At 30.3% G+C, this 13965-nt stretch overlaps 1 protein-coding gene across 1 annotated transcript; it reads right to left on the bottom strand.

The window, feature by feature from the left end:
• Positions 1-3268: 3268 nt before the first annotated feature.
• LOC145005239 (protein FAR1-RELATED SEQUENCE 5-like) lies at positions 3269-13402 on the bottom strand. Its single transcript, XM_078964303.1, has 7 exons — positions 13285-13402; positions 6256-6375; positions 6076-6180; positions 5078-5894; positions 4946-5009; positions 3981-4619; positions 3269-3874 (listed from the first exon to the last, which is right to left on the bottom strand). The coding sequence occupies exons 1-7, from the start codon at positions 13400-13402 to the stop codon at positions 3269-3271; spliced, it is 2469 nt and encodes an 822-aa protein (XP_078820429.1).
• Positions 13403-13965: the final 563 nt, after the last annotated feature.

The raw sequence follows: 13965 nt of genomic DNA, 5'->3' as shown, positions 1-13965 counted from the left end.
GATTGATGACAGATGTTGTAAGTTCTTTGACATCAGAACAAAAAGATTGGGTGAAACGGATGGGATTTAAAGCCTTTTTGAAGATCAACATTAAGAGTATTCCCTTAAAACTTTGCCATTTTGTGCTTAATCATTATGATGAAGGCACAAACAGTATTCTGATTAAAGGAAAAAGAATAAAGATCACAAAGGAAAAAATTCATAAAGTGTTTGGTTTACCCAAAACTGGAAAAAGCTTATTTGATTTGGACAAGGTTAGTGAAGATCATCAAGTGTTTGATGGATGGATGAAGGAACTTGAAGATGGAAAGGCAAATGCAACAAATTACAAGAAGATTATTCAAAAATCCGAACAAGTGGATATGAATTTCAAGCTGGGTTTCATAGCTTTATTCGTTAATACGTTTGCAGAATCCATTCCTATGGGGACAAACAACTTAGTTCCAGTAACAGCACTTGTTGAAGTAGATGACATTTCTAAAATCGATTGGTGTGCATATTTGTTGTACTGTGTGAAAAATTCAAAAGGGAGATGGCGTCCAGACAACCCCAAGTGTTATTATAAAGGCCCGATGTTGTTGTTATTGGTATGTTTTTTCATATACTTATTTTTTTTTTTCTTAAAAATGGATATCTAATATGATGTTGAAATAATGCAGCTAATTTACTATGATAAAATTGAATGCAAGCTCCAAAAAATAGAACGTAAAACACCATTAGTTACGATGTGGACAACAGATAAGTTGAAGGAAAGACAATCTTTTGAGATTGAAGCTGGTGGATTTGGGGTTGAGAATCTAATTGAACAAAGTTCAAATTTAGAATTTGAGAAGAATGAAAATCAGGTGAATGAGAATGAGGACACGCGTATTGAGGTATATTCTAAGTAGAATATATTATTAAATTATGTTTTAGAATATATTTTAATTATATCGTAACTTAATGTAATAAAAATATTCTAATGTCTTTTTATATTAGGTTAAAGTATGATTTTATAAAAATCTGGATATTCTTATATTACATGCTTATGGTTCATAGTAAATATTCTAGATATTCTGAGATGATAAAATATTACATGCTCATAATTATATTATTTTATTATTTTTCAAGAATATAAAGATAACTTTGATAAGATGTTCAATAAAGTTTCATCAATAAAGGAGGACATGTATGGAATTGTTTTTGATTGTATATCAAAGTTCCGAGATGTCAATATAACAAATGAATTGAAAGAGAAGTTCATTAAGTTATTTTCAGATCCTATTTTTTCAAGTGCTGATAATCAAAACAATGAAAACAAAAAAAGGGATCACATGAAAGGGTTGAATCTCAAAATGGTGACACAGGGGAGAATTATATAAGTTCTTACAAATCACCATATATGGATAAAGCTGTGAATTTATTTGATAGAATCGATTTGCAGAATGTTCTTTTGATTCAGGTTCTAATAAGATGTGCACAGGAGAAAAATAGAATGTAAGTCACTAACTCTTGGTATAATACATGTGTATATTTATTCTAATGTTGATGACATATTTTTTGTTCATGTTTAAAATTAAGGGAGGTACTTTTTGAAATAAATACGAGAGAGATTATGCATAGACAGGATTTTGAGAGCATGCGGCCTGAACATGTTATACATCATCGTGTGATTGATTCTTGGGCTGCTGTTCTAAATTACGAGGAACAAAAATCAAAAAGTAAACCATACCGCCTGTTCTTCAATACCAAAATTATGGTAAATTCGTTTACAATTGGAACTTCTATATTTTAGTTGTGAATTGTAACAAGATATTCTAATTTTTCTGTTTTTCTATGTTTACAAAGTTCTAAGTTGTTAGATGAAACTAAATCTTTTGACGAGCGTTTTTTTAACTTTTGAGACTCGTGTTGATAAGTTTCTATCTAATTTCAAGGCAAATGTAGATTTCAATGATCTTAAACTCGTAAGAATATTTTATTAATTAAAATATTACATTATTAAAAGATAGGAATTATGTTAACTTTTTGATGAATTTGTTGGAATTGCAGGTGGTTTTCCCAATACATAACGGTGATCAGATGTATACTGTTGTTTTTAACCTAACATATCCACAAGTTCATATTATAGACAGCATACAAACAAAATCGTTAGAAAAAACTTATGGAATGACACCAACATCATTAGTAAGTTTTCATTTACTTTTATTAATTGTATTAAAGTTACAATATAATATATTTAATAATGTAATTTTGTTAATATACATTGCAGAAATTGTACTTTATACGATATTTGGAGAAAACTACATTTATCATCAATAAAATCAAAGGTTTGCGATCAACAACAGTGAAGATTATGAAAATTGACTGGAACACAAAGGAGTTGACAACAGAGAATGGAGCACTTTTAATGAGACATATGGAAAAATATTGTGGAGAAAAGCAAGGAAAGTGGAATGTGGAAATGGAAAAAGGCAGTGATGTGCAAGATGTTCAATTTGTAAAATTACGTGCCTTATATGCTGTTAAGATTGCTACACATGAAATCAACAACCACAAGGATAGAGTTATCAAAGAGGCAATCGAATTTGGAAAATTTGATCATGCGACTAGAAAAAAGATGTTAGAGGAAGGTATCCAAAGGATGGATGAATTGGAAATGGGTAATAGAATTTGATAGAAGTTTGGAATTTTATAAATGTGGTTATGGTGACTTAACAACAATTCCTTTTCTAATATCTGTATTATTTTGAACAAATTAGACAAAAAAAATGATGCCTAGTATTATGTAAGAAACTTGATATGGTTTATTAGGTGATTAATGCTTAATGTATAGTAGGTATTATGATCACTTCTTAATGATATGGTTTATTAGGTGATTAATGCTTAATGTATAGTAGGTATTATGATCACTTCTTAATGACCATAGTAGAATATTCTAATAGAATAATGTATAATGGCATCAGTATTCTATTAGAATAATATTAGATGTTGCATATACCTATATAACATTCTTACATGCATAATCTTGTATTATAATATTTTGATAACAAAGCATTATACTGCAATCATTCGTATATACTTCAAAAAATTAAAGATTGAAAATATTAGAAGAATCAATATGTTCTAAAATGTATAACACATCATCACAACCCAAATGTCTCATACATCATCACAAACCAAAACAATAGAAAAAAAATCCAAACTAAAAAATTCAAACTTTTATCTATATGGTATTATTGAACTTTATTGAAATACCAAAAAAATCGAAATATATTTCTAGACACAACTATGCACTTTGTACCTTGGAGTTATTCAACAATGTCAAACATTTCCTTGAATTATGCCCTTTAACCCCACATGTTTTGCATGATCTTGATTGCTTGTTACCTTGAATAGTAGCCTTCTCCAAAGCACTTTTTAAACGTTTTCCTGTACCAGAACCTTTATTCTTCACCATAGGTGGATTTTCAACATCAACAACTTCAGGATTCATAGTAGCTCCGTAAAGTTTATCAATATGAGCTTCTTTTGTAACCGGTAATTTGTCTGAACCTTGTTCACCAATATCAGTCATAAAAACTTCAAGCTTCTGCATGAACTCTTCTAACTTCTTGCCATCATTACTTAATGAAGACAGGCATTGATCAAGCATGGAAAAAGCTTTGTATGCAACCTTCTCAACATTTCCAGACGAATCACTATATCTAAACGTCCTTTTCAAAACTGTGGTGGGGATAATATCTCTTCTCCATCTCTTAAGAATGTATCTTGACGGAATCTCTTGTATGTCATAAATCTTTAGAATACAGAAGATGTGTCTACAAAAAATTCCAAACCGCTCAAAAAGCATGTATGAACATTTCACCGTTAGATCTTCTCTGTTGAATTCAACCTGTTTCAAAAAGTATTAGCATAATAAGCATATTCAAAAAAGAAAAATTAGAATATTTTTTCAAAATTATTAGAATATTAAGTATATTCTAAAATGTCAACATTACCTCAAAATCACCTTCACTTGTGTTAAAATTCCATTCAGAATCGATGTCAACTTTTTCTTTTTTCTCAACTACTACCTTCTTCTTTGATATATTTGTCCTTTTATGTTTAACAATGCATATGTCAGAAACAACGCCTGATGTAACACTCTTCTGTGAACAAGAAACAAGTGAATGAAGAATCTCCCTCTGCACCATGAGAAAAATAGTCCTGGTGTATACCATAGATGCATGTTTCTCCATATCTTCAAGAGGTGTTTTGATGATTGGAATTATAGTAGATGTATCAAAATCAAATTTGATCTGATTATTCCTTTGCCTTTCCATAACAGACTCAAAAGCATTCATAAAATTGTTTAACGTATAACCATGATGCGATACCCTATTGAATGCTGAATTCTCACTTTCTGACCGAGAAGTTGTTCTCATTAGACCTGACATCGGTACATCTTTAAAATAGGCTGGAATCCAACTGCTTCTCAAATCAAACATATCTTTCATCCATTTATTGTCTTGCAACTTATATTTTACCATTAATGCATCCCATCTCATTTCAAAATCATTGACATCAATTTTGGAGTCCCATACTATACTATTGAAATCCGCCTTAAAATCTGATTCATTCATTGTTTCCCAGCTTACCTTCAAAAACAATTCATATATTATTCTGTTAGAATATAATATAGTATAAAAAGGCATTTCATTTAATCTATTATCCTAATTACAAAAAATATTTCATTTAATATTCTGATAAGAATATAACAATAATGTTAGTACTTTCAATGGAAGTTTACTTGTGATATGCCACATACAAAATCTATGTTTTGTGTGTGGAAATACTATCTCAATAGCTTTTTTCCTTGCTGGATCTTGATCGGTTACGACCATGATTGGTGCTTTTCCAAAACACTTCAAGAATGACCGAAGTAACCAAATATAGGAATTTGTATCTTCTCTACACAACAAACCAGCTCCAAAAGTGACCTTTTGTGATTATCAATGCCAGTAAAAGGTACAAATACCATACAATACCTAAAAAAACACAAAAAAATACCATTAGAATATATAACTAAAAATGTTTATATTTCTAGAATAAATACCTGTTTGTACGATATGTTGCGTCAAACGAAACAACGTCCCCAAATAATTCAAAGTTTTGTTTTGAAGTGTCATCAGCCCAAAAGAGAGCATTTAACTGCTTCTTGTCACATCTGTATTCGTATGTAAAATTTGTAACATTCTCTTTACGATTCTGAAGCTTTGTAATCAACAAATTTGCATCAGTGCCCCCGATGTGACAATTTATATCCCTTTTAAAAATTTTCCAATCTATCTCTATTCCATCAGCAAATTCACATCCTCCTTTTATAACGCACATTAGTCTATATGCTGTAGTTGCCCCCACCTTTGCACTCGAAAGCTTATGTATAAAAGCTTGATCAACAACATTCAACTGACGTTTAGCTCTTGAAAGATGCATACAATCTTGATTGATCAATTTGTGGTTGTGTTGTTGTTCAAAGCGCCACAGGTAAACTTCTGAAGAATGTGGTATAGCTTTGAATGCAACAAAAGCTTTGCAATTTGTGCGTTTACAATTACTATTTCTCAATTGCTTATTATGATCATCACTAATTGTGTCTAAGGTAGAAGTGTTTGACAATCCCCCTCTATTGCATATAAAATATTTCGAAGTTGTGATTCCACTCTTTTTCCTCTCTGTTGATTTTCTAATATCAAAACCAGATCCTAATGCATATCCTTTATACCACTTAATAGCATCTTTGATATCTTTAAAAATTGAACCCAAAGTAGGTATCCAACCAGGTTCAACCTCTGGAATCCAAAATAAAGAACCATCAGCTCCAATGAATTGTTTGCAAGAGCCATATTGTGCTGTAACATTGTCACTTTGAACTATAAAAAAGAATATACTACCATGTTAACATATAATCATAATAATTTGCATTCATATGAATGTAATCATAAAAAACCACAATCTTATATGTGCATTATTCTATAAGCATAATATGCAGTAACATGAACTTATCACCAACATCATTCTATAAAGAATAACCGATATCAGTAACAGAATTACCTTGGATTTCCAATTGATTTCCATCATTATCCAGAATCTCTGAATAACCAGATCTGAATTGATGATTTTCTTCATCGTAATGATCATTTCCGATGTCATTCATATCTAAATCACACATAATTGTTACTACATTAAAAATTGAATATGTTATATGCAAATAACAATGAAAACAATGATTACCTTGGGTTTCCGATTGATTTTCCTCGTTATGAAGAAACTCTGAATCAGTATAACCGAACTGATGATTTTCTTCATCAAGATGATTGTTTTCGATGTCATGCATATCCAAATCATCCATAACTGTTATCATTATTGATATATCAATGTATGTAAAATATTCTATAAGAATAGCATGCAGTCTCATGAACTTATCATGAACTTATCACTAAGATGATGTTAATGAAAAGCAAATAGATGTTAATCAAAAGAAAACAGATGACATATTGCTGAAAAACATAATGATTAAATGAAAAGTTAAAAAACAAACAATGAAATAGCTGATGCATTGTCAAACAACATATTATAGATTAAATTGTTTTCTAGCTCAAACAAATTCAACAACAAATGATCCTTGATTGCTGAATTGGATGTCTCAACAAAAGATGATGTTTGATTTCTGAAATCACAAATCATACAAATATAAAATTGGAGAAATCGATAATAGCTTGATGATTCAATTCATGAACTAGGTTAAAAATTGAATACGTTATATGCAACTAACATTGAAATCGATGAAAACTCAAACCTTGATCAATTGACAATTTCATGATGTTGAGTAAAATTCACGGCTTGAAAGATCGTAAACAATTGTTGAAGATGAGGATTAGAAGAAATCGTTGAACACTTGAACCTCTACCGAAATCGATGATCACAAAGTTAAAATTGATCAAAATCACTCAGCTTATCAATTGCAGATGAAGAAGAATCAAGAACATGAACTCGAATAACACAAAAATCGTGAATTTAAAAGCTCTGATTTAGCATCGTTCGATCAATGTCAAAAATCAAATCGATTATCGGTTGAAAGAATATAAGATTGGAGATAGAATATCGATCAAATTGAATTGAAGAACAATGAATGTTGTTTCATCGTATAAATTGGTAGAAACACATGAACATGTGAGATGATTTCTGGATGACGTGAAAATTAAGCTAACCTGATATCTTAAATTTAACCTAGTGACTAATCTACCCCTAATAAACTAATCAGCTAGATTAATTAATGTTAATCCTTTTTTTTTATGAGCCACAAGATCAAATCTGATCAAATGCTAAGATTTGGTCCCCATGTCTCACAAAATATAGGTGGTCTCAAATGAACCTATATATATATATATATATATATATATATATATATATATATATATATATATATATATATATATATATATATATATATTAAAGTATTGCATAGGAATAAATTTTTAAGGATGTTACGTGACATCATTAAAATCATACTCTAAAAAATATCACTTAACATGATTTTTATTTATTAGGTAGGTACATTTCGTATAAAGATAACATCAAAACAATTTGGTGTTACGGGTTTAAGGCTTCCATGGAAGATCTTCGTCTACACCCGAACTATATTGTTTAAGTTTTCTAAGAGAATGGCTGTCACACCTCATGTGGGAACATCTATATTGGTTAAAATGGCAGAGTCGCAATAAAAAACACAATGCAAGCTAGTACACCCAGGGTCGATCAAAACGTATATGGAGCCCGAGTCGAAAATAAAAAAAGGGTCCCTTAAAGAAAAATATAATAAAGATTCAAAAAAATATCATTTATTCTTCACTATAAACGCATTCATTTAGCAATAACAAACAAACCAAATTGTTTATTTTTTGAGCTAGTTTGAGTTTGAACCAACTTTAGATCTTAAAAATCATATTGGTAATAATTTTTTTTTATATATATACTACATAGCCCAACAATTTTGGGTCCCCTTGAGTTGTGGGCTCTGAGCGGTCGCCCGGGTTACCCACCGTCTGCACCGGCCCTGCTTACACCATAAGGAAAGTGAGTTGAAGCAAATTCATGTACAACAAGGACACAACAAACCTAAATGTGACAATCTATGACATCCTCTTATGTCGCATTCATGTTCAATATTCGATATAATATTAAAATATGTTTGTATTGTTTATCGCTTTATCATGCTTTATATGATTTATTATGAATTACGTAAACTAAAAATCTATTTTACTTTTATCATTTTTTTTGTTTGTTGTTGGGCTTTATCGTATTTTAATTATGTCGTTTTCGTTTAAGTAACACAAAAGACAACATTACTCATGTTATATAAAAATTACAACATTATATGTGCTGTATTTCATGTTATATAAAAATTATCTTTATCATGTCATATAAAAACACCAAAACCTAACCAACCAGTCACAAATTTACAACCCAATACTAAGGGGAAGATCAAGGGGCCCCACAAATCTTGAATACAACCGTTTACAACTAAAAAGGCTCGTTTAAGCCCCTTAGCCATAATGGATTTCACCATTTTGGAAGTAGGCCCACTTAAAGGGAGTCTAGGACTACTCTAATAATAAGTTATAACTGGTTAAGACTTGAACCCCATTTGAGCCTATTTTTAATTTTTATACAATCTCTACTAGAGGTAAGAGGTGCACAAAATCGTTATTTTGTTTTTCCCGAAATTTAATAGGTTTTAAAAACAGTTAGAACTGTGTCAGTGAAGTAAAAATTGGATTTTGGGTCTAAACCGTTCTGATCCAAACCTGATTTCAATGAACTAAATTTATTGGAACCGGCTGAAAAAATCAAACGTGTATTAAACTTTTTATAAATGTGCAAATTACAAAAAAAAAAAAAAAAAAAAAAATTGTAATACATGCTTAAGCTTAAAAACAAAAAACCAAGCATTTCTAATCTTAAGCAAACACCGATCGTTGTCATTGTTTTCTTAGTATTTTTGGTCGTTTATTATCCTTCGTCGTCGTTTTGGTTGTAGTTATAGACTTATAGTAATCGTCAAGGTTGTTGTGTACTTCTTTTTCATAAGCAAGTGCTTACATTCCCAAAGCTATTTCTTCATTGTGTATTTCTTGTTTTATCTTCTCCATTTTGCCTTCAAGGGGTTTAGTATTTTATTATCTTTTTAATGCTGTTAAATTAGTCTTTCAAGCAAAGACACACTTCCACCGATATGAGGACGAGTTTTGTTCTTTTTGGAGATATCATCCCGCTACAGAAAAAACGGATTCCGATTTTTAAACCTAACGGATTCTGATTCAAATATATTACAAGTCAAATTCCGTTGAGTAGGTATGTTCCATTTTAAACCTAACTAGATGGCATTCGCATCAATACAAAAGTTTGTATATTTATAATATCGACCGTTACTAGAGCTATAAATATCAAGCAACATTTGCTTAAAAGTTTATTTTATATCTTCATATATTTAAGTTTGTTTTTCACAATCAAAGTACCAATGTGTACAAGACATCGACTATGGAAAAAATATCTTCGTAAATCGGTTCATATTATATTTTTAGTTGTTCAACTGTGAATGTATTATTTAAATCATTAAAACACACGATATACAAAACATTATTTTTAATTTGTAAGTTTTAACTTAGTAATAAAAAAGTTTCTATGAATTATCTTCGATATACAGATACCCAAATAATTCAAATATAATCATACGCTTCATCATTTACAGAATCAATCCAATGATTAGTAATGCAAAGGTACGCATCCCGTGCACTACGTGGAGCTGTTCAAAGATCACAAGTTATAGTTATGGTTTATGAATTATCAAATCCTAAAATAATTTCATTTTTAGCAAATTTTCATATATTAATGCAATCGCGTTTAATGGTCATGCGACTTAGATGGCTATAACGTTGTTGGAATCGAAGACGTATTTCTTTCTCCCCTAAAAATGCTATTAGTACAAAAGAACACCGGGCGGGTCGGTTGTAGGATGACCCGGAACCTGACCCACGAGTAAGGAAATTTCGAGATTATACCATTTTAACGACTAACTTTACTTTTTCTGAATCTGGCTACCCTCTTAAATATCTTTTACTTTAAGAAATGCCAAAAATTCTTATGGGGATTATACAAATTTGTTTGACCACTATTTTGATGGAATCTGCCTTTGTAGCCACAACTTCAACAAAGTACAAACAACTTGAAATTCTAGTTACTAGTAATTCAGTTTTATTAATTATACAATGGCCATGTAAAATAGAATGGCATATATTTTTTAATTAGATTAATATATTAAAAAAAAGCTACTTCTGGTATTTTGGTGAAATTTTGTATAAAAATAAAGGTTTTGGATTATTGAAATTAATTTCGGTGATGATTTATTAGTTATAACGTAGGGTTGATGTTATAAGAGTATTTACTGAGAGTGAAACTAAAGTAAACTGGAAGATGGTGATGAATAGCAGATATTCTGATGATATCAGGCTGCCATTAAAACAAAGTATCAGTTTGAAGAAAGAAACAAAGATGGTAACCAGTTTAGGATTCAGAGAAGAGTGAGTTTGTAGCAATAACAGAACCCTCACACTGTTTGGCTTCATTCACTTGTCAAATCAATTTGAATCATCAATTTCTTATCAAAGTTGCATCTACACAATTCCAAAATTTTTATATAATTTATAAAGGCAAATAATTAATAAAATTGCTTAATTTTATATTGTACCCACTAATATTAATTAAATCAAACAATTAAATTAAATCTAATCTCTCTCTCTCTCTCTCTCTCTCTCACACACACACACACACATATATATATATATATATATATATATATATATATATATATATATATATATATATATATATATATATATATATATATATATATATATATATATATATATATATATATATATACACACACATCTCGTCACATCCATCACTCAACATCCATTTATTTTATACTTTATTTTTATTGTATTTTCATGATTTATGGATAAATAATTTAAATAGTAGGGTTTTTCATTTGGTTACATGTTTTTTTAAAAAGAAAAATAAAAATAATTTACTGATTTTTTTAATGTTTTATTGGTTTTATTTTTGTTTTATATTTGATTTTTTAAAATAATTTAAAGGGTTATTGATTGTCCTTAATTTTTTTTGGTAATTCTTACCCTATTCAAGTTGAAATTTTCTAAAAAAGGTAACTCGTAATGTTTTAACCAGGACCAGTCAATAAAAGTCTTTGCTTATGTTTATGAAAGAGTCCAAATGTGTGTCTATAGAGCTTCATAAATATGCCATGTAGGGGTTGAAGAGATTAAGTCTTACAACCTTGTTTCCTTCTTAGGAACGCTTCGAAGAATGTCAAGCTCATTTGAATTAGCTAACACCCTTGCCATTTATTGTGTTAATGAGAATCACCATTCTTATGTCGAGATAAACTGATGTCAAAGCAAAGAGAATCATGTATGGTAGATAATCCATCTCGATTCTATAATTATTCAAAATCGATGGTAAGCATACTCCCACACACTTAGATCTTACGGTCAATTTGTAAAAGAATTTTTTCCAAAAAATGTCATAATTTTTGTACAAAAAACCTTCATTTAGTTCAAAAAACCCCTAATTTATGAACAAAAACCCTGATTTTGGGGTTGATTGTTTAGTATGTTAAAGGTAATGATGTTTTGATATTCACATTTGTGTTTATTAACCCATAATTCGATTGATAATTACATTGCGTTTGCAACCTCCTTTATCCCCCCTCCCCCCCCACCCCACCCACCAAAAAAAAAATCCTACTCTGTTTTATTTATTTATTGTATATATCAAATGACAACTGTAAGTTCTTCAAGTGGATAGACCCACCTCCACCTAAATACTATAAGGATACCATGTGGAATATGAAAATGAAGATTCGTGATTTATTGAGTAGGACTGTTGAGGTGACTAGGTTGTAGAAGAAGGTGGAGAAGCACAAATGTATTAGAATTATTGAAAGGGAGTTGGCTGATGCTTGTATCCAAGAATTGCTAACTGAGGTTGAAACACTGAACAAAAAGATGAAAAGAAGATGATGATTGACACGGTTTGTCTTTTGCTTGTTTTGGAGTATTCAAGATGTTTTAGTTGTTGTTGATGAAGTTTGTATAGGTTCTAAGAAGCTTCTTCGGTGGTTTTGGGATTGATGATTAGTAGGGAATGTAGTTTTTGGGTAATATACTTTTGGGGGATGTACTTTTAGGAATATACATTTGGGTGTTGTACTTTTAGGAATGCAGTTGTGGGCAATGCAATTTTAGGGAATTGTTATAGATTTTGTAAAGAATGCTTCCAATATCTAATGAATATACATAGAATTTTGTTTAAGATTCCACTACTTTATGAATTGTTATTCTTTGTGGTCCATAATGTACATAATTTATTAATCCATCTTTGTGGTCTACAATGTACATAATTTACTAATCCACATGCATTCATTGTGTTTGTCAAAAGATGTATAAATGTAACATGCTTTTAAATAGTTTGATCCACCAGCATAAATATAAGAGACACAAAACAATCTAAACTTGACAACTTCATACTATGTATTAATGCACATGTAGAAGTAGACAATAAAAAGGAAAATTGAATATTCCATAATTTACTGCCATTACAAACGATTACATATATTAAGGATAATAAAATAATTTAAAAGTTGACATGCCAACATGTTCTTAGTACAATAAAAAGTTGTTAATTACTACCCCAATATATTACTCCCCATGCATCCTAGGCACACCCTAACATAAATCAAAAGGTTCATCTGAACTTTTCCCTTTTCTATTCTTTTCCATAACTTGTTTTGTCAATTTATTCTTGATGACCCTTTATCTTTTTTTCCCTCTTGATAGATGATGGAACTTCTCTATTTCTCCTCTCCAATGTCACTTGTGTAGACCCATTCCATTGTAACTTATGTATCCCCACCTTGCATTCCAGTGTCATTTCTAGTTTCGATTCCAGTATCCCCACTTTCTATGCCACCTATATTTTCCATTCTAGTTTCCGTACATAATAAATAGTTATTAAGATATACTTACTAAGAAATAAGCATCTAAATTGGTAAATACCTATTTTTCTTAGTTCTATTAACGCCATTTGTTGGTAACTTCGTTGGTCTTGGTCTATCACTTGTTGGATATGTATTCTTGTTATGACCTTCTAGATTTCACAAACTATATGATATTTTCTTACCCTTCTTAGACATTATCGTTACAATACCAGATCCTGAAGTAATAGTTGGAATTTCAGTTGTAATTCCTTCTGATTTCTTTTTCAATGTTCGATCACTTATAACCATCTTTTTCGCCATCTCAAGTTTCTTTTGCATGTTCAAAACCACGTAAGTATTCTCAATATTGATTTACACCCTATCTCTATCTCCCCCTATTGCGAAGTAGCACCACTACTCGGAACACCTTTAGTAACTGATAATTTGGAGTATAAGGGTTGAAGCTTCGCACCTAAAAGCTTTAAAATATAATCAACATAAGGAGAATCCTTCTGCTCAGTTATCTTGAAAATCCTTTGATTAATTTCAAAATTTCTGCCCTTGACAAGTAGCTGTTCATAATCTTTCTTAACAAGTTCGTTCTGTACTATCATCAACTCCTTCTTAAGCGAAGTAAACTTTGCATCCTTGCTCACAATGATATCATCTAGTTTGGATTCAGTATCATAATTTGTAACAAAATTATTAACCACATCAATGAACTTTTGATTGTGAGTTGTGTTATCAGAAATAATCAAAGTTTTAAGATCCTTGACCTTATTCAAAGCATCATCCATATTCGGAGTAGTAACACGCACAATGAGGTTTGAGGCTAGAACAGGTTCAACAAAGACTTCATATGAATTATTTCCCTCTTCTTCATC

The sequence above is a fragment of the Lactuca saligna genome, chromosome 1 (assembly GCF_052625555.1).
Source record: "Lactuca saligna cultivar CGN05327 chromosome 1, ASM5262555v1, whole genome shotgun sequence".
Classification (NCBI taxonomy): Eukaryota; Viridiplantae; Streptophyta; class Magnoliopsida; order Asterales; family Asteraceae; genus Lactuca; species Lactuca saligna.
Note: the sequence above shows the minus strand (reverse complement) of the source record. Positions and strands in the feature narration are given on the sequence as shown.